Below are 25,442 nucleotides of genomic sequence, written 5' to 3' on the forward strand. Positions count from 1 at the left end.
TTACTGCCTTTCAAGAATAATGTGACTAGACAATAAGTATGGTGGTGTCCAGTCTGATTCCAAGGATTAAGAAGCAGTGCCGTGCCCAACAGGCACACGCATTAGGAAGTCATTGTGATTATAAATGAAATAAAAATATTTTTTCTCTCAATTTATATGGCTTTCCTTCCCCCAACCCCCACCCCCCAAGAAATAATATGGCAGCCAGTGTTAGGACATAAATACCGAAGTCATTTGGACCTAAGTGTTTAAAAAAGGGAATCATTAGTTTGGTGGGGTTTTTTGCCCAAATAAAGTAACTGCAAAAATTACTGAGTCACTAAAGATATAGTGAGCAGAGAATGTTTGGGGGCCTCTAGTAAGCCCTTGGTTTTAAAATATGCCTTTCAGAGAGTTAAAAACATACATCACCATTCTGGCCAGCAGTTCCCAAAGGAATCCTTTCCAGTCAATCTATTTAAAATGTTCCCTGAACCTTGGTGAGGGTCCTTGTGCCAGATCAGCTTTTTTTCTTGGCACTAATATCCTTCAATATTATAAATCTTTCTGTAAAAAAAAAAAAAAAAAAAAAAAAAATCCAAGTAAAATAAATTTGGGACAGCCCTAGCTGGTTTGGCTCAGTGGCTAGAGCATCAGCCTGCATTCTGAAGGGTCCCAGGTTCTATTCAAGTCAAAGGCACATGCTCAAGTTGTGGGCTCAGTCCCCAGCAGGGGGCGTGCAGGAGACAGCCAATCGACAATTCATGTTGATGTTTTTATCTCTCCCTCTCCCTCTCTGAAATCAATAAAAATATATATTTAAAAAATAAATAAATTTGGGACAAGCTGCATGTTAAACCTTCCTCTTGGAGACTCCTTGGTACGTTAAAAACCCAGTGAGTTCTACAGAAAGAAAGCCCTTTTAACATTGCTTACCTTAGCACTATTCCAAACAGGATGGATCTCACCTCTTAGGCATACCTTCAGGCAGACAGAGTTAGGAGGTGCCAGTCTGCATGAAGATGGGGGTCTCATTCCTTATCCAGGACTTCACAGGGCAATTGAGTTAGTTCAGGTGGACGGTATGACTATGAGGCATGGGTGGAAACACTGGAAATTCAGTGTGTCCCTGAGAGGTCAGAGGACCAGCTATCACTGAAGGCTGGAAAAGAGGGATGATGGTGGGCAGCTCAGATTAGCCTGGGCCATCCCCCGCAACCTGGGTGGGAATGATTCAAGCAGTAATCTTTGATCCTGTCCAGAGATGGACCATGAGCATCACAACCCCTTCTGAGGCCTATTCGCCGCTCTGTTTATCATGGAGACCACACCACAGAAGAGATCCCCCACACTCTGTGCTCATCCCTTTCAAGCTGTCTTTGTTCACGGAGGCCTTGAAACCTGGAGCCCTGTGTTCTGTTAGTTATAGATAACAGAAAACCTCATAACTCAACTCTGCTCCCTATCTGTGTGGGCTGCAGCCTCAGCCTCTCAGCTGCCTAGATTTGAGTCTCCAAAGGGGACAAAAATGTTTCCTCTCCAGAAACTCAATAAAAAATCCCAGGGTAACCCTGGCCAGAGTGGCTTAGTTGGTTGGAGCATCGTCCTATATAGCAAAACATTGTGGGTTCAATTCCCAGTTAGGGCACATACCTAGGTTGCAGGTTCCATCCCCAACCCCAATCAGAGTGCATGCAGAAGGCAACTAATTCATGTTTCTCACACATCAATCTTTCTCTCCCCTCCTTTCTCTCCCCCACTCTCCACAAACATGTCTTTAGGTGAGGATTAAAAAATAAATAAATAAATAATCCCAAGGCTCACTCTTACTGGATCAACTAGGTCATGTGTCAACTTCCATCCAATCAGTAGTATGGACAGATGGCATCGGGGCATTGATTGGCCAGGACCAAGTCACATGCTCTGCCCTCCTCTCTGCTTTGATTGAGAGTGGGGTAGGGGAAGTTCTCCTGAAGGAAAACTGGATACTGTTTCAGGGGATTATTGCCAAAGCAGGGTGAAGAGATGGCTGCTGGTGTCAAAAACAACAGCTGTCTCCTGGTACCTTCTGGAATCCTCACCAGCAGCTCCTTCCTGCAAGGATGCATGGATGCATGTGAAATGAGGTTGTTTCAAGTGACCACCTGGCACTTCATGTTGCTACAGACAGCAGACATGACAGAGAGCCCATGAGCGCACGCACCCTCCAAGCTGGGTCCACTCACAGAATTCACACCAGCCACTGGTTGCTAGACTTTCTCCATAAATAATGAATACCATTCACCCAGTACATAAGGTCAATGCTCCCAGGTGGTTTTAGAATGTTTCCTAATTTGAGCTTCCATCACCTCTGTTCTCAGATCAGACCCTGTGAGCATGGCCTGAGGTCCCTGGAAGGGTAGGGCCTGGGGACAACCTTGCCACTTCCCTGGCTGGACTGGTCTTGGGTTTGGGGTGAGGAAGAGATAAGCAACCACATGCAAAATTGGAGTATCCTGAGTAAAGCTGGGACCAGGGCTTCCATCCCCATGAAGCAACTTCCACCAGGAAGGGACCATGGAATGGCCTGTGTCCAGAACACAGGAGGCCACAGCAGATGCTGGTAGAAGCAGGTCGGGCATTGGGGCCTTGGGGAGACTAAGATATAGGAGGCCTTTGGACCCTGTGCCAGCCCTGACAGCGGAGAGGTGACACCAGATCCTGGCTCTCAGACCTGGGGTAGCCTGCCATGGAGTGCAGATGGGTGCCTCTGGCCACCAAAGCCAAACCCCAATTCCAAGCAACCTAGGGACCTGCAGCTGTATCAGGACAGTGGCCACTGTGAGGAGTCCTACAACGGGGCCCAGAAATGACTAAGAGATGAGCCTTCCTGAGGACAGTGCTTTGCACAGCAAGCTCTTTAATGGAGCTAAACAAGAGGAGCCCAGAGGTAAAACCCAGAGATGGCTGCTGACCTTGGAGGAGCCAACTGTGGTCTCTTAGCTCTGAGGAGGCCTGGGGTCTCCTAGGAAAAGGGTCGAGCCTTATTGGACCCTTAGATGCCCAGGACAGCTTGGGAAATTACCACTGGCTGTCATGTCTGACTGAGGTTTTAGCAACAGAGATGGAGGAAGATCTTGTTGCGGGGCAGTTGCGAGGTGGAGGGGGTGAGCTGCCCCTGGGCCCAGGGCCCACTGAAGGGCTTTTTCCTGGACTGAGCAGAACTCAGGGAGCCCCCTGTAGTTCCTCTATGGCCACGAGAGGGCGCCAATCTCTCACAAATCTTCCAATCTGTCCTTGCTGTCGGAGGAGACTTTGGAAGTAGGTAGGATGGAGGTGACTCTGGACCCTGAGGACAGGTTCCCAGGCAGTGTTTTATCATGTGATGTGCCAGGCTCAGGACAAGAGAAAAGGGCGTTCTGCTGGAGTCAGCAAGGGCTATTCCAGGCCAAACTTTTGGTGGAGTGAAGGGGTGCTTGGACAAAGGGTACAACTGGGAGCTCAGTGCAGATGTGGGACTCCAAGAGAGGCAGCCCTGCACCCTGACTCATGCCTCATGCTATTGTTCTCATTGTGCAGAGGAACAAATGAAGACTCAGTAAGGTTCAGTTATTTGCCCCTTATTAACTGCCATGTCTGTGTATGGGGCAGCTTCTCACCTCTTTTCCGGGGAGTTGCAGAGTAGTAGCTCTGAGCAGAGCAGAGCCACAGCCTGAGGGAGCTGGGTTAGACCTGACCCCAGCTTTTCACGTTGCCTGCTATGTGACCTTCCTAACCCCCTTCTTCTGCCTTAAGTGGCCCTGGGCTCCAGGCCTTGGGAACATCATCAAGACTGTACTGTCCTGGGCAGCAGGACAGAGAGCAGCTGGCCAGTCTTACTTTGAAAAGTCAGCAGCCCAGCCTGTGCAAGGCTGTAAGGTGGTCACACAGGGTCGAAATTCCCTCCTACATTGCCTTTATCTAACCCTGAACCTGGCAGCAGTTTGGGAACAATTCAATGGGAGAATGGGCATTCTGGGGCCTGAGTGGCCCAGTGAGGAAAGCTGAGCTCTAGCCCCTGTGAAGGGGTGAGGGGCCTTCCCAGAATTTGGGCATCTGGAGAAACCACAAATGTGTGGAGACAGGTGTGGAATGGTCGTGCATGGTATCCCACCAGTCATGTCATGATGAGGAGGGCTTGTCTTTCTTGTTCTTTTATCTCTGGAGCCTATTATAGTGTCTAGCACAGAAAGCATCAGGTATGTATTTCAAACTAATGAATGAACGAATGAACAAATGAATGGAATTGACAGAATACTTACCATGTGGAGGAGAAAGTGTTTAATAAGAAGTGGCCCCTAGCCCAGCTGGCCAGTCTTACCTTGAAAAGTCAGAAGCCAATTGTCCCCAAAAGTGACTCCAGTGGTTGAATGAACCAAGAGGTCACCAGTTGGATTCCTAGTTAGGGAACATGCCCAGGTTGTGGGCTGGATCCCAGTAGGGGGCGTGCAAAAGGCAGCTAATCAATGTTTCTCATTGATGTTTCTATCTCTTTGTCCCTCTCCCTTCTTGTCTCTCTAAAATCAATGAAAACATTTTAAAAAAGAAAAAAAGTGGCCTGGCCGTATGGCTCAGTGGTTGAGCATTGACCTATGAACCAGATCATGGTTCAATACCTGGTCAGGCACATGCCTGGGTTGCAGGCTCAAACCCCAGTGGAAGCAGCCAATCAATGATTCTCATCACTGGTTTCTATTTCTCCCTTCCTCTCTGAAATATATATACTCTATATTACACTGAGTGGCTAGATTATTATGAACACCCTATCAGTACTTCATTGGGCCACCTTTTGCCTTCAATACTGCAGCGATTTTTCTTGGCATTAACTCCATGAGATGTTGAAAGGTGATGCGAGGAATCTGACACCATGCCTGATGAATAGCACTGTCCAGTTCTGTGAGATTTAATGGTTGTGGAACCAGCTGCCTGATGGCTCTTTTAACTTCGTCCCACAAATGCTCAATTGGATTGAGATCTGGTGATTGTGGGGGCCACCTAAGCAAGGTAAAGTCTCCCTCATGTTCTTGAAACCACTCCTGCACAATATGAGCATGACGCATTGTCTTGTTGGAAGAAGCCATCTCCATTGGGATACGCCATCAACATGATAGCGTGAACTTGATCAGCAACGAAACTTAGGTATGTTGTGCTATTCAGACGTTATTCTACATGAATTAAAGGGCCCAAATAATGCCAGGAAAAATGCCCCAAACCATAAACACTGCCACCACCAGCTTGAAGGGTTGTACTCATGCATGTAGGGTGCATGCTTTCATGAAATTCTCACTCTGCCATCTGTATGATGCAACTGGAAATGTGATTCATCAGACCACGTGACTTTTTTCCAATGCTCGACTGTCCAATCCTTGTGTTCCTGTGCGAATTGGAGATGTTTTATCTTGGTAACTGCAGACAGCAAAGGTGTTCGAACAGACCTTTGGCTTCCATATCCCATACAATGCAGTGTATGGCTAATTTGCCTGCAAACATCAGGTGGTCATAATAATCTCGCCACTCTGTGTGTGTGTATATGTGTGTGTGTGTTTATTTTATTTTATTTTATTTTTCTTTAAAGAAGTGGCCCTTGACCTCAGTGGGCCAAAACACACAAGCTGGTAAATATATAAGCTCACATTGTGAGAACTGCTCTTCAATGGAGGGCCAGAACTGGGAAGGGCCTTGTTACTCTGGGGACCAAGGAAGGCGTCTGGAAAGATAACGTTGGCACTGAGACCTAACATGGAGTGAGTCATGAGAAGTCTGGAAGTCAGACATACCTGTAGCAGGAACAAGTGCAAAGGCTATAAAGGAGGACCAAGGTTGCTGTGGACACAAGAGGCTGATTTGGCTGGTGAGCAAGGGAGGTGAGGCACAGGATAGTCAAGAGCGAGAGGAGGTCCTGGTCTGTTTTTCTATATCAGGAGGGGCAGTGCCCAGCGTGGTATGGTCCCTGGTGTGTGACTTGAGCCTTGTCTCTTCTCGCTGTGCCCTTGCACTGGGTTGCCTTATTCACACCTAGGCCTGTTACTCTGGTGCAGCCCTGGTCTCTCTCCTGACCCCCAGACCTTCATCTCTGCCCCCCTTCCTTGTGGTAAATGGCTCCTTCTTGTGCTCAACGGCTAAGGCCAAAGCCTGGGGGATCCTCCATGGGAAGGGCTCCAACATCCAATCCATCTCTGAATCATGATGCTTTACCCTAGATGTCTTAAGTGTGTCTGCTTCTCTCCCTTCCAGCATCTCCCCTTACCCCAGGCCCCAGTGTGAGGTGTGGATGAAATACCACCCCCCCCCCCCAATGTCTCCTATTAGAAGGGGCTGGAGCCCCAGAAACTCTTGTGATAAAGCAGTGTGCCCCCATTCCAAGGTGAGAAAAGGAACCCCCACATAGCCAGTGTTAGAAGGGGCAGGGTGGGTACATGACTTTTCAGTCCCCCACCCATCTTTGTCCACACCCAGCCCTACAAAATCTGAACTCCAGGCTAAGGAGTGTGTGTGGGGGGGGGGGCCGCGGGGAGTAGTCATGTACCCCACCCTCAACCCCTTTTTAAAAAAATGTATTTTATTGAGGTAGAGTTAGAAACATCAATGAGAGAAACATCAATCAGCTGCCTCCTTGCTTCCTGCACACCCCCTACTGGGGATGTGCCTACAACCAAGGTACATGCCCTTAACCAGAATCAAACCTGGGACCCCTCAGTCTGCAGGCCAACGCTCTATCCATTGAGCCAAACTGGTTTTCTTTCACCCAAAACAAGTATTTCACTTGTAACCCAAGACACCAGAGATGTTTAAGACTATTCAGGAGAGACAAAGGAGGCACAGATGAAATCAGGATCAGTATATTTAGATCTGGCAATGTCCTGCAGCCTCCACCCTATCCCCTGTATCTCCACAGCTGGATTGTCAAACCTCCCTCACTGAATTACAGGAGACTTCTGCCCCTAAAGCTCACCTGTGGACCCCAGCTTAGGAAACAGGCCCCAGAAGATTCTTGGTGGGCTCCTAACCATCACCTTTCCTCCGAGGCCTAGAACTTGAGGTCGCACACCTCCTCCAGTTAGTCAAAACTGGCCCACCTATCATCTTCAGCTATGCTCACAGGACAGGATGGCCTGCCAGACTAACCAAGGAACTCATTTCTGTAGGCCAGAGCTTACAGAATGAGGACAAAGTGCATCACTGCCCTGGAAATTAAATCCTAAGGGACAAGGTGCCACCTACCACCACGAGGGGGAGCTGCTCAGCTAACAAATCCAATAAGGCCTATTCAGGGGAAGGCCAGCTGTCTCACTGGAAGAGTGCATCCAGAATGGTAGCTACACTGCTGTGTAGCCAGGTCTGTGCCTGTCTGAGGCCCTAGACATCTTCCAGGGCACACAGATTCACTTAGCATCCAATAATGTGGTCCCAGGAAAAGATTTTTGTTATCACCAGGAGACAAACCTGGTAAGCAGCTCCCCTCAGCTCCTAAGTCCAGCGCCCCCCACAATACACCGATGCCCAGACTTCAACCCCTATCCCTCCCCCAATCAAGAGCTGGAGCTGAGTTCAAGATCATCTCCCATCTCTTTGTCCCTCCCCAGATTTCAAGAAACCAAAACAAGAAAAAGCAGGCTTGAGACAGTTTTGTTAGAACAACTCAGCAAAATAAAATTCCCGTTTATTGTGGACAACATTGTTTCACACATACATCAAACAGGCCAAAAAAAATAAACAGCAATTTCATAGACAAAAAAAGGGAAAAAAGAAACTTTTATCTTTGGCCTTTTTAACCATCTCATACAAACCAACTACTTATAGTACAGCTAAGTACATACACAAAGTTACTGGAATGCTCGGAATAAGATTGTTTTTTTGTTGTTGTTTTTGCTTTTTTTACAAGGTTTTTTTTCTCCTTTTGAGATTATAATGAACATGGTCACACCACAAGTAAAGTCAGAAGTAGGACAGAGAATGCTCCAAAGGCTGGTTTGGTCATCCCAAGATCATTAAAAATGGCTGACCCCTAACAATATGTACAAAAATATAAAATGTAAATAAAAAATACAAACAAATTTTCCTTTTTAAAGTATTTTTAAGAAAAAAAGCAGGGCCTTGGAAGTTTTGGTTCTTTTTTCTCCCGTTGCAAATTCACGTTGTGGTTTTGGTTGGGCGGTGAAGAGCGCGTGTCATCTGCAGGTGGCGCTGCCCGCGGTGGGTGGGGGCAGGCGGGCGGGAGTCTCTACTCGAAGGTGACCACGTTTAGATTCTGAGACGGGAAGTGGAGGGTGAATAGGTCACGGAGGCCTTAACTTTTCCTTTTTTTGCTGTCTAGTCATCCTCATCAGTCTTCTGCTTCTTGGTGTCAACGTCGTCATCCTGAGCAGGAAAAACATTGTTAAGGTCCATTTCAACCCACTGGGCCCACCCACCAACTGCCTCCGCTCCTGCTGATAGTTCCAGAGGCCTTTAGAGCAACTCAGAAATACCCAGCACCCAAATACAACCGAGTCCCCTCACCCAGACCCTGTCCTCAAAAGCCAGAACCCACCTCATCATCTTCAGCTGCCCGTTTGCCTGTAGCTGCCTCAGCCTCCTCATCTTCATCTCCATCCTCTTCTTCACCTGGACAATCAAACCCCAGGTGAACCACAACCCTTCAGAAACCAACCAACCAGGGAGGGTCTTGGCTCCCTTCCACCCAGTGGGACCCAGAACTCAGGGGAAAGCAGCAGGAAAAATGGAAAACTGGACTGCATTCCTTAAGGACTCTCCCAGTAACAGATTTCCCAGGTGTAATGTCCCCGCTGCCTGAGAGAGCAGCTGGGGTACCCGTACTATCCATGCAGGCACTTGTCTTCAGATGTGAGAGAGGACCCAGAGGTGCAAGTGCAAGCAGATGCACCTAGAGGCCAGACCCACACAGATCAGTGGGTGGAGGGAAATTTCCATCGGGTGAGACAGTTTGAGGCACAGCTTTAATCTAAAACAAGGCAGGCCCTCACTCCACAGGCACAAATCCAGTTGTAGGTAGTATATTGGCCCCCACTCTGGGAGCCAACTCCTCCCCCTGTGACAGAAACCCAGGAAAGGTACCCCCAAAAGAGGAGGCAGACAAGGCTACTCACCATCACCTTCCTCTTCCTCTTCCTCCTCCTCCCCTCCTTCTTCCTCTTCTTCATCTACCTCATTGTCAGCCTCCTGCTCCCCATTTTCCTCATTCTCCTCGACAGAAAACATACCAGGTTATTACCTAGGACAGAGCATCACTGCTGCCCCAAACCCTGCCCAATACACTTCTACCCCTGAAGAGACACCAGGTGACTTGACACAACACTGTCCAGCCTCCTCCCCGACTCTGGACTAAGCCCAGGAAGAGAACTTTCCCGCCAGGAGCAGCTAGGGGGTATTGAGAGTGGTGGGCACTCACAGCATTTCCATTCGCAGGTGCATCTCTTCCGTTCTCTGCCTCCTCCACAACTTCCTTCTTCTCTTTTAAGTCCTTCAAAGAGGAAGGAGGAAAAGTCTTTTAATGGGCCCTAGACTCCAGGTATTATAGTGCTAATTGGATGCCCAAGTTAAAAGCGCCGCACTTAACACGTGGACCCAACGGAAGAAAAGGCCACAAATACAGTCTGTCTGTGGTCAGGTTGTCGTCCGATTTTTCAGTCCTTGAGAAACACTTAAAATGCCATGTGGCACCACAGCCCCAAACCCGTCTGACTGGGTGGACGAGCCCAGGGAACTCACCCGCCCTCATCAGACTTGTTTCCAGCCAGAGGAAGCTCCGCCTCTCCCAAGTCCTTCTGGGAAGGCAGCAGGTATGCGCCATAAATAAGGCAGAGGGAGGACCCTAACACTTCGGGAGTTCCGGGGGTGGACTAACCCAGGAAGGGATGGAGCTAACAGGCAGAACTGAGGAGGCCGCCTCGCAGCCAGAGTCCTTGCAGCAGAGCTCCAGCCCTAAGCCGCAGGTCTAGGATCTGGCAAGCTCAGGCCTTTGAAAAAAACCAAATTCCACCAAGCTCCCCATATCTGACAGCTATCCCAGGGGGCTGCAGATCGTTGTCTGGAAACGGGTTTGGGCTAAGGTAACCAGTGCCTAGGCCCCAAATGCCTCTAGCCCCCCCGCGCACCTCAGGGGGGCGAGACGGCCGGCATTCCAAAGGGCAGTGCCGCTGCGGACGCCCTGAAGCCCCGTAATTTTTTCCATATAGTGCGGCTGGGCCAACTGCCAACAGACAGGCATCGAGCTGCCCCGGGCGACGTCCAGAAAGTGGCCTCGGGGCACCTGTCGGCCCGGTTTGCCCCGGCCCGCCCCACTCCGACCCCGCTGGGCGCTGCCCACTCCCGCCCCCTGGCGGCTGAAGCCCTAGGGAACGAGTGGGGGCGGGGAGGCCGCACTGCGCAGGCGCGCAGCCCCCGCCCGGCGAGCTTTGCGCGCGGGCTCTGCACGCACCGCGCGCGCAGAGCACGTGGCCCGGGGCCGCCGAGTGTGCCCCTGACCCTGGAGACCCGTCGCCGGCGGGCTGCGCTGGCCCCGCCGCGCGCTTGAGGTGTGCACCAATCTTTCCGGGCTCCGGACGACTGCGCAACACCCCGCCCGGCAGAACTAGAAACGCGGGGTTTTGCGCCTCTGCATTTGGCGGGCAAAGTCCCGCGGGAGGCCGCCCCAAAGTGTGCCGGGCTTTTTCGGTATCGCAGCTCCGAGGCCGTCAGGGACGCGCTCCACCCGGCTATTAAATGCCTCTGGTGGGAAACCACCCTGGGGGAAAGCAAGCGCGTACGCCCGTACGGCGGAGGGACAACCTTCCTATCTAAACCAGGCTCCGGCTGTGCCCAGAGCGGGTCGGAGGGAGCCTCTTCAGAAAGCCGGTCGCAAGCCCGCGTCTGCCTGGAGAGTCGCCCCTGGGGAGAGCCAGAGGTGACGCCAGGGGCACTAGGGTTAAGGAGACGCCAAGGTGACTCGGGGCCGTTAGAGACGAGGCCAAGAGCCGAGGGCTAAAAAACCTAGTCCGCTTTAAAGGGTCGCGCTCCCGCCGACGGCGGAGACACTGCCGGGGCCGGCAAGGGACCGACGCGGCGCGCACAAGCCCCGCTGCGCCAAGCGCGCAGGACCTCAAAACCGAGGCGGCAATGACCCCTCAGCACAGGATCCCGATCACCTTGGGGCCCCGCACGACCCCACAGCGGGCTACCTGCGGCCGCAGCTTTTGTTCGGCCGCGTCGCCCCGGGAGGAGCTGCGCGCACGGTCTCTCCCGGCAGCCGCGGGGGGCGCCCATAGTCGCCCCGGGGCGCAGCTCCTTCACTTTCTGTTTCCTCCCTCCGGCGCGTGGGCTTCTCCTCCGCCAAGCCCGGCTCCGCTGGTGTACGAAAACCGGGAGGCTCCCGGCGCACTGGCCCCGGGAGGACGTCCACCCCCGCCTCCCCACACCTAGGGAGGATAAGACCGAACATCTCCGCGGAGAAAACTGACGTCGCGGACGGCCCGCCTCCCACTCCGCTTATCAGAGCTCTGCGCAGATAAGCCTCGGACCCGCTGCATGGCGCGAAACGAGGCAACCTCACGCCAAACAAAGAGCAGCGCCGCCGGCGAGCGCTCACCGCGGAGCGGCCACTTCCCGCGGCCAGCCCGCATACGCGCCCCCACAACGCTTCCGATTCCAAACGCACAGGAGTTTCAAAGTTATTTCCGTGCGCCCGCCTGGCCGACGACCCCCTGGCTGGGCCCCTCTCCTCCCGCCACTGCTCGGGAGAGTCCAGCAAGTTTCCAGAGCCGAGGAGCAGTCTTTCCTCGAGCCCCTCAGCCTCCGCTCCCGCCCTCCCCGAGTCTCCGAGGGTGGCCCGCCCGCTCCACGACCGGCATCACGTCTGCCCGCAGCACTTCCCGCCCCCTCCCCCGCACACAAAGAGTGGGCTGCCTCGAGGGCCTAGGCCGAGCTCTCCGCGGGAGAGAGCAACAGCGGGTTCAGGAAAGCCCAACCGCCGCGCGCCAAGCACCGCTCAGGCGACAACAGCGCGCCAACCCCGAAGGGGCGGGCGGCGGCGTCCAGCTCACCTTGGTGGTGATCTCGGAGCTGGTGTCCACGGCCGTGTCTGACATGGTGGGGCACGCCGGTGATCCTGTGCAGAGGATTTTTTTTAAAAAACGGGAGAGTTGGAGGACTCTGGCGAAGAAGCTGCCGGAGTCCGCGGCGGGGGAGGAGGCGCGCGGCGGAGGTGGATGCAGCGAGCGGAGAGGAAGCCACAGGAACAATGCAAAGATGGCTTTTCGGAGCAGCCAGTGGGGGACTCACGCGGCGCCAGAACCTTTAATATAGATTAGTGGGCGGCGCCCGGCCTCCCTTACCCAAATGCTATTGGTTGAGCTTAGGGAGCGGGCGCTCGCTCATTGGCTCCAATCTGAACAATGGGCAAGCGTGCTTAAAGCGGCAGTGCCTCGGTGCGTCCCGCGCTGCGCAATCGCAGGTCGCTCTGTCATTCAGGGCCTCAGTTTGCTGGGTCTCAGCGGCGCCGAGGCCGCGGGGGATGGGCTCGCGCGCGCGAGCTCTGGGCGCGCGCTCCCGCCGCTGTTTTGCTGGAGCCGCCGACGCCAAAAGCCAAAGCGCGGCAAAGTTGCCCGCCCAGCCCCCCTTCACCCCTCCCCGCGGAAGGAGGGGGAGGGCAGAGGAGGTGGCGGCCTGCGCGAACGACGGCTGCCAGCGAGGGGGAGGGGAAGGCTGGGTGCTGGGCTGCGCTCACCCCGGGCGGTGCCTGCGCAGTGCCCGCAGAGATCCCTGCCCCACAAGCCTGGGTACCTTCCACCAAGAATTGCTCCAGTGCAAGTGGGCATAGGTCCCACGACTAGCGTTGAGGGCTGCGAGGCCAAGACCCGCGCGCCTGGGCTGTCCGCACGACTCTCTTACTTGGTTCGCCCCCTCTGCCCAGCCGCGGGGGTTCCGAGTCTTTGGGGATGTCACCACCTTTACCCACCACTTGCCCCTGCGTGCACCCCCAAAGACTGCCGACGAGCGGGCTCCACGCCAAGCACACACACTCGGTGTCCCATACATCGAAGGGCCCGGAGGACCGGTGCGGGCTACTACCCGACCTGGGCAGCCCACGGGCGTTGTCTCAGGGTTCGGGATAGCGCCTTCCCCGACGGTCACTGCCGTCGCGACAGCCTCGGGGAGCTTCCTTCCAGAGCCCGGCCACCTAGTCTCCCCGGCTCCCCTCCCACTGAAGGGGCTGCGAGGGGCACATGAATGCGATGAAGTATAAGGGGGCAATAATCAGTTGGGTTAATCCTTGGGGGGCTCCTTGAAGTTTGGGGCGCCCTGTAGGGGACCACGCGGAGCCGGGAGAAGGGAACCATCGAAACGCCACACTCAAAATGGCGTCGGGCTTCGCGAGCGTGGCGTGACGTGTCGACCCACCCCAAGCAGAGGATCGTAAACCCCTAAGCTGCTCCCTCTTTATCGACACCGCACTTGGCTGTCGATTTAAGAAACCAGCTGTGTGGGAGGAAAGATTAGAAGAGGTGCAAGTACGATCCAGAAAAATATCTTTGCCACACACAACATGGCGACTGACAGGGTTCGTCCCTGTGCTGCCAGAAGGGGGCGCCCCACACGGAAGGCGGGACTCCGGAGGAACGAGCGCTCACTGGCTGAGAGTGGCGGGCGAACACAAAGTTGACGCTTTGCGTCCTTCCATTGGCGGGTTCCACTGTCCGTCTCCTGGGGCCGCCGATTTGGGAATGGAGAAAACCCGGAGTCTGGGATCGCAGGACAGGGAAGGTTGCCAAGGTCTGTGGAGCTGTAAGCCTGGCGCAGAGGAGAGACTGAGTCTCCTTTTTGGTTTTCCTAGGTCAGGGGCCAGCTGGCCCCAGTTCCACCGCGAAACCCACTGGCTGAGCTTACCCTGCACTCTGCCGGCTGCCCCCGGGCCTCCGACTCCGCTACCCGGCCGGGAAAGGGCCGGAATGCCTGGGCGCCGGCCGGCTCTGAGCCCGCTCCCCTTCTGCCCGTCCCGTACGGCCTCATCCCCATCACATCTGCCCGCCTGCTCGCTGTCCCGTGGGGCTTTCTCCACAGAATTAAGGGGGGGGGGGGGGGGGGCGAGGTCCGCCCTCCCTGTCCTTTGGCCGGTAGAAACGCGGGCTGGTTCTGGACCGGGAGAGGGAACCACGCCACCTCCCGCAGCCCGGCGGACTGTCCCCTCCCGGCGGCGGAGGGAACGCTCGCCGCGTCTCCGCCCTGTCCAAGGCGTCCCGATGGCTGACGGTGGGGTTCTCTCAGGTGGGCGCGCGCCAATCCTAGGGACCACGCGTCCCCACTCTTGTTCGGTCCCCTGGGGACCACCGCCAGCCGTCTTTATTGAGGCGCGGGCCTGGGGCCACTCTTCGTCTCAGAGGAGAAAGGAGGTCCTTGGCCGTAGGCGCCACCACCCCCTCCTTTGTGCCACATTCATGGTTAATAGCGCGGGAGAGGGCCTTCTACCTGGGGCGCATCCATTTAGCTACTCTCTCTCGAGGGGATCGTGTAGTCCGAAAAACCTGATGCACCAAGAGCTTGGTCTGTGCCACATCTAAGCGTCTGAATCGTCTTCCCTGTCCGGTGGCCTTGGGCGGTTGTCTCCGTCTACAGCTGAAAACTGGCCATGATGACTGCTCTGAATTCTGGCTGTTATGGTGGGGATGGGGGGGTGAGAGTATCCAGGAGGAGCTGTATGGACGTGAATTTCCCTCAAAGAACTACTTTGCCTGACTTGTCTGCATCAAGTTGACTTTGGCTAGAAGTGAGGAGGGAAGGCTATGCCCACCTGGTTCTGGAACCAGCATTTACATTCACCAAGCACTCACTGAGCACCTGCTATGTGCATGGCAGTGAGCCTTTGGCTTTCAGCATTTTCCTTTATTCTCTGAACCTTGCAAGGTACGTAGGAAAATTATAGGGTTGAATCGTAAGAAATTGATATTTTTGTAGGTCAAAACCAACTGAAAATGAGCACATATATAGATTCGGCCTCTAATATGATATCACTCTCTTAAAAAAATACATTTTATTGATTTTTTAGAGAGAGGAACGAGAGGGATAGAGAGTTAGAAACATCGATGAGAGAGAAACATCTATCAGCTGCCTCCTGCACACCCCCTACTGGGGATGTGTCAGCAACCAAGGTACATGCCCTCGACCAGAATTGAACCTGGGACTTCTCAGTTCTCAGGCCAACGCTCTATCCACTGAGTCAAACCAGTCAGGGCTATCACTCTACTTTTAACAGATCAGAAAAGCAGATTAAAGGATTATAGCAAGGAACTATAATGGGGTTGAAGCTAAAATCCTAGAATGGCCGAAACCAGTTTGGCTCAGTGATAGAGCCTTGGTCTGTGGACTGAAAGGTCCCAGGTTCGACTTTGGTCAAGGGCAAGTACATTGGTTGCTGGCACGTCCCAGTAGGGGGTGTGCAGGAGGCAGCTGGTAGATGTTTCTAACTCTCTATCCCTCTCCCTTCCTCTCTGTAAAAAATCAATAAAATACACTTTTTAAAAAAATAAATAAAATAAAATCCTAGAATGGAGGAATCCATGTGCTAGACAAGCCCTGGAGCTGGAGTAGCCTCCTTGGACCATCTCCTCCTAGCCGTAGGGGTGTGGCATTTGACTTAGGCTAACATGAGCCTTGTTCCTCCAGTGACAAGCAACTCCCCACTTTGTCATTGATCCATCTCTACCTTTGCTTCTTCTGTGGCCTTTCAGGCCATCCCCAAAACAAGTGAAATGCCCTGGTAGGCCACATTTTCCTGGCTGGGGTCTGTTTTCAGCCCCAAGTGCACTGGGTTTAGGTTAGAGCTTCTCTAAGCTAGCCACAAAATGGCCTCAGGCAAGTTTTGTATTTCGGAATTTGCATAGGGACACCTCTCAAGTTGGAGCTCAGGCCTCCCTGTCCAGCCTGAGTCACACATCTATTTCACCTCCCTGGCCCTGTAGGCACTCAAGTTTGCAATACTTACTCCCGAGCCATTTCCAACCTATTCCTAAATGGTTGTCTGCTTGATTCCCAAAGAAACAGAATTTAAAGTGTCCTAGGTTCAAATCCCAGCCCTGCCATATGCTAGCTGTGTGAACTTGGGCAAATTACTTTCTCATTTCTAAAAGACGGAGACGACAATAATGTTCCTACTTTCTAGGGGTATAATTGGAACTGAAGGGGTTAATATCCAGAAAGTGCTTTAAAATAGTGTCTGGCACCTCCAGGACCCCGTTTTCAGCTGCTGTCTGTACCTAAGAGGGTTCATTTCACAGTGTTTGTAGAACCCTGGTCAAAGGAACAATGTCTTCGGCAAATTCTTCCCATATTCGGTGGGAAATGAGGGCACCAGCCTAGCTGTTTCTGGAAGCCTATGATTCGGTGCCCGCCACGCTTGGCGGCCCCTCTGGCCTCAGAGGAATGACAGAATCTGGGAGGCAGCCTGAATGGAGCAGGCCTCAAAAAATCCCTCCTTCCCACCCTTCAGAAACCAGGAGTTTCAGGCTGTGCTTTCCTTGCCCAGGCACAAGAGCTTGGGGAGCTGCCAGGGGCCTTTCAACTCTCCCGCCCTGCCGAGCCGGGCTTTTTTCAGAGCCACCCCCAAACACCTCCTCCCTGTGCATCACGCCCGGGCCTGCCCGGTCTCCCGGGAAGCTGTGCCAGGGGCCCTGGTACCCACACAGGTCTGGCTGCCCCTGCTTGGCAGGGAGAGGGTGGGGGCATCTCCTGACATTCAGGGCCTGCCCCAAATCTAATGCCAAACTGGAGCCCAATTGGAGGCAGGGAAAGGAGCCTGGGGGAAGTGTGTGTACCGGCCCCTGAGCAGAGGTGCCACTTCTGGACTCCCTGCACACACGTCCCATGCCATATCCTCAGGAATCTCCTGCCTCTTCCATTTCCCAGCCCCCTCCCCTTCCCTGCATCCATCTGAGTGTGTGTCTATTTGCATAGTTCGAACTCCGTGGGTGTTTTGCTTAAGCTCTGGTTACCCGTTCAGGAGTGCGTGGGCCCAGCAGCATGGTGGCAGGTGACGGTGCCAGTTGGGGGAGCAGGTGCAGACACACGCCCAGTCCCCTTGCCTGTGAGAGCAGTGTGCCCCAGGAAATGTTAAACACCTGTTTGTGACTGTCAGGAGGCATTTAACTGGGCACCTGCACATCTGTCACCTCCTGCCACCTGACCTCACAGGAGAACCCAAGAGACAGGAGCCTCAGTGGGCCCTCGCTGAGGATCTGTGTGCCCAGGTAAGCCTGAATTTGAGGAGAGGCAGGTTCTTTGATATCTCAGAGCATCCTCTTTCCTCTGCTCTTTTAATCTCAAATGGGTCTTTTCTACCTTCTTGTCACCCTAAGCAGAGAAGCCACCCCAGTCCTGTTTGGGGGGAGAAGGTGTAAGGGCAGGAGGACACATGCCCAACCAGGACTTACTCTCACCCCAAAGGGTAGTACAGCCAGGTTGTTCCTGGAGGGAGAGCTCCCAGTGCTACAACCAGGAAATTCCTAGGCACTCTATCCAGTCCTTAGTCACAAGCTGGTAAGAATGGCATTCCTGAAGAAATCTACAGCCACCACCAAGGCCGTCACCTGTCACCTGTGACCCTCAGCCAAAGACAGCCTCTCACTTAGATTCTGCTTCTCTTTGCGGTGGAGAACCCAGGGTGGTGCAGGCAGCATTTGGTTTGCACAGGGCAGAGCAGAGGGACTGAAGGGCTTAGCAAAATCACAGAGCAAGCTGGCAGCGCGGGCATGAGCGGCCCCACACCCTCCGGCGGCTCTTACCTGCCATGTGTGGTGACACCTGCCACGTGCGGTGACGACTGTAAACATGGGAGTCTTAGTTTCTAGATCCAGGTGGGAGCAAGAGTCTCTAGAACTGAAGGAGGAGATCCCTTGGGCTCCTTTGAAAAACGTTCTCCCTCTAAGAGGTTTTCTGAGACGCTCACAGGGGGAAATAGTGTAGCTCTCAGTTGAATGATGTGATAGGAAAATCTCAAAATGGAATATAGAATTACCTCAGAATTCAAACCTTTTCCAGGGACGTGTGAGCTCCATACATTTAAAGCCTGAGAGGAGCCGGGACCGGTTTGGCTCAATGGATAGAGCGTCGGCTTGGGGACTGAAGGGTCCTGGGTTCGATTCCGGTCAAGGGCATGTACCTTGGTTGCGGGCATATCCCCAGTAGGGGGTGTGCAAGAGGCAGCTGATCGATTACTCTCTCTCATCGATGTTCCTGACTCTCTATCTCTCTCCCTTCCTCTCTGTACAAAATCAATAAAATATATTTTTTTAAAAATTAAAAAAAATAAATAAATAAAGCCTGAGAGGAGAACTCGAGTCCAGGTATCTCACCGATCTCAACGTGCTGCCTCGTGGCCGGCCAGGTCTTGATCGTGACCATTACAGGCTCTCGGCAGCTTTCCCTAGGCCACTCTTGCCACTAAGTGCTTTAAGAGTGTTACTTAAAAGCATGGGCCAGCCAAAACCGGTTTGGCTCAATGGATAGAGCATCGGTCTGCGGACGGAAAGGTCCCGGGTTCAATTCCAGTCAAGGGCATGTACCTTGGTTGCAGGCACATCCCCAGTAGGGGGTGTGCAGGAGGCAGCTGATCGTTGATTCTCTCTCATTGATGTTTCTAACTCTCTATCCCTCTCCTTTCCTCTCTGTGAAAATTCAATAAAATATATTTAAAAAAAAAAAAAAAAAAAAAAAAAAGCATGGGCCAAAGACCTCCCCATCCACTGGGCTGGTGGTAAGTCTCAGTTTTTCCACTTGCTGAATGGAGACAAGAATATGGCCCAGCTCCCAGGGAGAGAACAATATGGCTGCCTGTACCTGCTCTGTCCTGGGCTGCTCATAGGGCCACAGCGCTCTGCGGTGCAAGACCTGGTTTTGAGACCCCCTCTTGGGCCACATGTGGTATGTTGGAGATTTCCTCAACTAAGATTGTCAGGATAATATATTCCCGAATGTTCTTCAGACATCACCACTACTATTAAACAAGGCTGAGTCTGGATTCAGGAGCTTTCATGGTGGAAGTAAAATGTGTTCTGAATACTTGCAGAAACATAAAAGGCCAATTAGAAAAGAATAATATTAATAAGTGAAACAGCTCAAATCAGGGAGGGACAAGCATTAAAAAATTTCCTTAGTCCAAGCAGGTTTGGCTCAGTGATTAGAGCATTGGCCTGCTGACTGAAGGGTTCCAGGTTCAATTCCTGTCAAAGGCACATGCCTGGGTTGGGCTTAATCCCCAGTAGGGGGTGTGCAGGAGGCAGCCAATAAGTGATTCTCTCTCATCATTAATATTTTTCTCTTACTCTCCCTCTCCCTTCCTCTTTGAAATCAATTAACAAAATTTTTTTTAATATCCTTAGCCTTGGCTGGTGTAGCTCGATTAGGTGTTATCCTCTGCACCAAAAGGTTGCTACTTTGATTCCCAGTCAGGGCCCAGGCTCAGGAGGACTTGATCCCCAGTGGAGGGGGAGGGGATGTGTGTGCTGGAGGCAGCCAATCCATGTTCTGCTCTCACATCGATGTTTCTTTTTCTTTTTTTAAAAAAAATACTTTTATTGATTTCAGAGAGGAAGGGAGAGGGAGAGAGAGACAGAAATATTAATGATGAGAAAGAGTCATTGATTGGCTGCCTCCTGCACGCCCCCAACTGGGAATCAAAACTGAAACCCAGGCATGTGCCTTTGACAGAAATCGAACCCAGGACTCTTCAGTCTGTAGGCTGATGCTCTATCCACTGAGCCAAACTGCCTAGGGCTCATGTCAATGTTTCTCTTTCTTTCTCTAATAATAATAATTTTTAAAAAAACAACAGGAAAACATTTTAAAAAAAACAACAGGAAAACATCCTTAGCTGGGGCCACCAGGAGTGGGGTACCAGAGGCTTGTTTGACAGTGGTTCTAAGAAGTCCTTTCACTTTCCTACCTTGTTCCATCATCTGGGATTCTGGGGGTGGACAGACATGTAAGCACCCACCTCCCTGCAGACGCCTGGCTTGCCCAATCACACAGAGGCATTCCAAGTGTGCCCTTCTACCTTGGTGCATCGCTACCAGGCTGGGGCAGAAGTACCATTGCCACAACCCAGCACATTTCAATGCAAGAGGCAGAGAGGCCATGTGAGAATGGAGCAGCCAACAAACTTTTGGCCAGACATTGTTCGGAGTTCTAGACACACATTAACTCACTGAATCCTATGAGGCTTGCTGTTAACCCACTTACTAAAGGGGAAACTGAGGCACAAAGAAAGCAGAGCTGGGATTTGAAACCAGCAGCCTGACTCCAGAGCCCCATGCCACCTGCAGTTGTAGGTGCAGCTTCCGTTTTCAAAGGGAAAAGTCCCAGGTCAGAAGGAATTTATTTTCACCAACTGAGGCCTCATCCCCTAGCAAATGCATCTCAGGTTGGGGCGGGGGAGTGGGATGGGACTGGGTGTGGGGGGCAGAGAAGGCTTCGCATATAGGTGGCTTCTGATTGTGAGACAAGATTTTTCCGGTGGGACCTGGTGACTTGGGGAGAAGGGCATTTTGCAACTGTTTGTTGCCAAGGGCTCAGCAGGAAGTTAGCCATGAGCTCCCAGGGTGTTCTATTGTGCTTTTCCATGGCATCAGAAGACAATTGGTAACATCTGCCCTGGCTGTTTTTCTAGGCTACCATTTACCACAGCCTGGCTCTGGGCTGGGGTACAGTGTTGCTCAAGGTCCCTTTCAGAGCGACCCACAGGACCAATCTCTCCGGGCCTCAGAAATCAGGCAATATTGCCTGGTGGTCAGGGGCACAAACGCTGGGTTCCCCCTCCTGTCCTGTGAAGACATCATGTCATGCCTGCATCTGTGACTTCGAGTGTGCGCGTTGGGCAAGATTAACCCCAGTGAACTTCAGTGTTTTGGTTTTTTGTTTTGTTTTGTTTTTAAACATTTTATTGATTTTTTTACAAAGAGGAAGGGAGAGGGATAGAAAGAAACATCGATGAGAGAGGAACATCTATCGCCTGCCTCCTGCACACACCCCACTGGGGATGTGCTCGCAACCAAGGTACATGCCCTTGACCGGAATCGAACCTGGGACCTTTCAGTCCGCAGGCCTACGCTCTATCCATTGAACCAAACCGGTTTCAGCCGAACTTCAGTTTTTTCACCTGCAAAATGAGACTAGAAGCCTTCTAAGACTTCTCTCAACTCATTCATTCCATTTTTTTTTTTTTTTTTTTTTAGATTATGAGTTTTTTTTTTGTTTGTTTGTTTGTTTTTAATATATTTTATTGATTTTGTACAGAGAGGAAGGGAGAGAGATAGAGAGTTAGAAACATCGATGAGAGAGAGTCATCGATCAGCTGCCTCTTGCACACCCCCTACTGGGGATGTGCCCGCAACCAAGGTACATGCCCTTGACCGGAATCGAACCCGGGACCCTTCAGTCCCCAAGCCGACGCTCTATCCATTGAGCCAAACCGGTCTCGGCTCATTCATTCCATTTTTGTTTACACACCCTCCGTGTCTTGTAACTAGTCACATTTCCCTCCCCATCTGGGCGCCCACCTGGAAGGCACTTCTGGGTTCCAGAACCACCTCAGGTGGGTGGGACTAACCCTAACCTGGCTTCCTCCCATTCCTATTCTCCTTTCCCTTAGTCCAACTTCTTCAGTGACTTTTTTTCCCCCCTATTAGCCTTTAAGTATTTCTAGAAACTTTAGAACTGAGGCCTCAACTAATTAAAATGGTAATTAGTTAAAGAGTTGGGTGGAGCCTTTTTTTTTTTTTTACCTAAAGCACTGCCTCACAGGTTGTGTCATTTAAGCTTCACACCAATCCAGGTAGGTGCCTCATTTTACGGGAGAGGAAACTGGGCTCCCAGAACAAGCTGGTAGATGGAGACAGGTCACCCCATGCTACCGCCCCACCCGCCCAGCACTGGCCTCCCCTTGCCACTGGCCTGGCTCCGTGAGTGGCTGCCCCCACTCCCAGCCACCTGGGCCTGGAGCTGAGTTGGAGTCGAGTGGAGAGAGCTGAATGGCTCTGCAGAATGTGGGAGCATTTGAGCCTTGCCAGGACACTGGCAGGAGTCATTCGGTTGACATCTCAGTGACAAAGCAACCCACAACTTAGAAACTTGTTGGTAAGTTTTATTTTTATTAGTTGGTGGTAAATTCCCTTCTTGGCACACAAAGCTCATGATTTGTTGCCTTTCAAGAAACTGTGGCAGTGCTGTTGGTGGTAATTGCTCTGAGGCCACCCAGCTCTGCCCTCAAGGCTCTTGTTTCTGCCCTCAGTCCCCATGTATCCAAACTGTGGGGAAGTCATCTAGGAGCCAGACCACCTTTCTTCTCTGGAACCACCCTTTTCCAGTCCGTCCACATCCCGATTATGGGTGTGCACCTGCGTTGGAAGTATGACCATGAACACATATCCATATCAGGGACATGTTTTGTGAGTGGGGGCCGGATGTGTCTTCGTGCATGTGCCTGTGATGTTGGCAGACCAACAAGCACCCTTCCCGTCCAGGGAAGCTTCCCGGCAGGCACATGGGTGTTTGCTTCATTCTCCTTTATACTTTTATGGTGGTTTTTTTTAAAAAACCTTCCCAAATGTAAGCTCACACACACAGTTTCCCTGCCCTGCTCAACACCCAAGGGAGAGGCAGGCACAGTCAGGAAGGTCCACAGTAAGTGTGGCAAGGGTCACAGAAGCAGGAACCGGAGGAGAGAGACGAGCTCCCCCGGAGCAGTTAGGGAAGGCATCCTCTGAGCGGGTACTTCAAAGAGGAGGAGATCTTTCCCTGCTCATGCTCCTCCCTGTCCCCATCCCCTTTCCTCAGGCTGAGCCCGTCCACCCGTGGCTCCTGGCTTTGCTGTATCCATCTCTCCTCTAACCCCTCACTGTGCCTCTGGTACATATCTCCATGGTGCCTCCGTTTTTGACCAAAACAACAACAAAAATAAGAAGTCAAACAGCAAAAAATGTAGCTTATCTGCGTGGTAATGAAACTTTAGTTCCAATAGAAACATTTCATTTGGCCCAGTCTTTTTCTAAATATTTTTGAGACACCTAAGCCTAAGAATAGAAAGAGGTGATGAAGGTAACCCAGAACCACATCCCAGCCTGGGAGGCGTGATTCCTCGATACGCTCCCTTCGGGGCCACCTGGTCTCAGCCTGAACACCTACCTGCACACGCAGGTGATCACACAAGCCTGCAGGGACACCCATGCACCCAGCCTGCCTAGTCCTCCCCTCTTGGGAGAAGGAGGAAGAGTCACATTACAGGGATGACCCCCAGCCTGCCTCCCCCATGGGCCATCAGCCTTGCCTCCTGCTGAGCTCCCTCCCTGTGCCTCTCCCCTGCCTGGAACTGGGGACATCCTGGGCTGGGGACCAGCAGGCCCACGAGCTCTGCCTATTCCTCACTGTGTGGTCTTAGAGAAATCGGTGAACTTCTCTAAGCCTCTGTTTCTTTTTGTAAAGGTGGGAAGGGAATGAGGAAGAAGTTACAGTTTGTAAACTTTCAACTGCTCTGCAGATGATATTCATTATGATGAGACCATTTGAGGGCAATTAGCAGCCATCAAGGTTAAAGAACAATGCAGGGGTATGGCACATACGGGTATATATGCTAGAGAGGCCCCCCTGGAGAGCACTGCGGGCAGAGTCCTCTCGAGGCTTCCATTTGGGGAGTATCTATGCTCATTCTCAAACAAGATAAACTGCCTCTAATCCTTAAAGCAGCCTGGGGAAGGGAGGGGAGGTCATCCCCACTTGACCATGAGGACCTGTTGGCTTAGTCCCGGGATTGGCAAACTGCAGCTCGCAAGGCACATGCGGCTCTTTGGCCCCTTGAGTGTGGCTCTTCTACAAAATACCATGGCCTGAGAGAGTCTATTTTGAAGAAGTGGCGTTAGAAGAAGTTTAAGTTTTAAAAATTTGGCTCTCAAAAGAAATTTCATTCATTTTACTGTTGATATTTGGCGCTGTTGACTAATGAGTTTGCCGACCACTGGCTTAGTCGGGTCTTAGACATCAGGCTGGGTCCAGAATGTGGGTCTTCTGGCAGCAAAATGTGGATGCTCCTACTCTGCAGCTGCAGTGGGACAGATTTCAAGTCAGAGATCTGAGCAGATGTGAGTCACAGGAATTGATGAAGATAAGTCACATTTGCTATGGGGGAAGGACATTCATTCATTCATTCACTCATTCACTTATTCATTCATCAATACCTGCTTCTGAACACCTATATCCTGTTAAGTCAATGAAAACAAGGAAGGGGAGTCATTGAAGGGAAGTGTGTGGGCTCCTAAGGGGTTATTCCTCTGTCCTCATTAGTGCTAAAGCCAAGACCCAGCCTGAGGCTGGCAGGGACCAGTCCCAGTCAGTTAGCAGGAGCCTTCTATGCATGGGTAGAGCCTCTGTTTTTCATCAAGACCAGTTAAGTGGACCCCAGAGCCTTGATTGAGTGGGGGCAGGAAAGCACAGGAGGAGGAAAGAAGATGAGTGGGCCTCCCTCCAGTCACTCAAAGTGCCCAGGGGCCTGGCAGGGCGGGCCAAGCTGGCGGAAGCAGGGCCAGGAGCAGATCCAGGGCCACCAGGCCTGCATGTGGGAGGGGCTGGCGGATGGAGGCCAGCATGACCCAAGCGGGGAGCAGCATGATTAATAGGATGATGGGGGCAGATGGAAGGGCAACCAGGGCTACTCTGGGCACCAGCCTCCTGCTCCCCAGCTGAGAACCAGGCCAGTGGCTTGGGGCAGGGATGCTGCTGGCCTCTGGCAGGGATGCGGCTGTGGTGAATGAATCACTGGCTGGTGCTAGGAGCCTGCAGGCCTCAGCACTCATTCCCTGAGGACCAACTAATTCACTTGGAGTGAGGCCGGACGGCTCATGATGAGAGCAGCCTGCACAGGCCCTGTGGAGCTCCTTGCGCAGCTGACCAATGTACAACGAGTAGGGCAGCAGGGGATGTGAGGGCCCACCTGCCTTCAGGAGAGGCAGCAATGCCCCTGAGGGAGGGAAGACCCTACCTGGGGCCAGCTTAAGTCTGGGGGTGGAAAGGAGGCACAGACTCCCCTCCATTCCCCCAAGCCACAAAGAGCCTAATTATGATGGGACAACAGGGAAGGGCATATGGGGGTGTGGACAGGAAGGACCAGCCTAGTCCTCCCCGAAGGGGGAAGTGTGACATTCTAGGGCTGAACCCCATCCTGTGCATGTCCCTAGGTTTAGTAAGTGACTTTCTGTTGGGCTCCAAACACCATCCCAAAGACTCAGCCAGGAAAGGTCTCAGCACAGGAATAATAGCCAACTGCATGCACTATGTGCCCAGCCCCAAACCAGATCTCTGCGAGCTGCATTTGTCCTCGCATTCACCTGGGAGGCAGGGACTGTTAAGGGTGCCCATTTTACAGAGGGTAAAACTGAGACTCAGAAGGGTAGATACTCACCCTTAACTTGTAAGCA

General features: G+C 52.4%; 1 protein-coding gene across 2 annotated transcripts; it reads right to left on the reverse strand.

Annotated features, from left to right (window-relative positions):
- Positions 1–7,621: 7,621 nt before the first annotated feature.
- On the reverse strand, positions 7,622–14,013 carry PTMA (prothymosin alpha). 2 transcript variants are annotated; one of them, XM_084891899.1, is made up of 6 exons: positions 13,879–14,013; positions 12,036–12,286; positions 9,407–9,478; positions 9,105–9,198; positions 8,528–8,601; positions 7,622–8,355 (listed from the first exon to the last, which is right to left on the reverse strand). In XM_084891899.1, exons 2-6 carry the CDS (start codon positions 12,078–12,080, stop codon positions 8,308–8,310), a joined length of 333 nt encoding a protein of 110 aa, XP_084748025.1. In that variant the 5' UTR covers positions 12,081–12,286; positions 13,879–14,013; the 3' UTR covers positions 7,622–8,307. The 2 variants fall into 2 exon arrangements, with proteins under 2 accessions (XP_084748025.1, XP_084748024.1); XM_084891898.1 differs by lacking the exon at positions 13,879–14,013 and having other exon boundaries at positions 9,105–9,201; positions 12,036–12,281.
- Between the last annotated feature and the right edge of the window lie 11,429 nt (positions 14,014–25,442).

The sequence above is a fragment of the Pipistrellus hanaki genome (genome assembly GCF_964339955.1).
Source record: "Pipistrellus hanaki genome assembly, chromosome: 8".
NCBI lineage: Eukaryota > Metazoa > Chordata > Mammalia > Chiroptera > Vespertilionidae > Pipistrellus > Pipistrellus hanaki.

Bases quoted from the DNA above. Each gene is read 5' to 3' on its own strand.
- PTMA (XM_084891898.1), bottom strand. From the start codon at position 12,080: ATGTCAGACACGGCCGTGGACACCAGCTCCGAGATCACCACCAAG. The intron at 8,602-9,104 runs GTGAGTAGCCTT...TTGATTGTCCAG, and splicing joins AGAGGAAGAGGAAGGTGATG to GTGAAGAAGAGGATGGAGAT. The intron at 8,356-8,527 runs GTGGGTTCTGGC...TTTCCTGCTCAG, and splicing joins GGGCAGCTGAAGATGATGAG to GATGACGACGTTGACACCAA.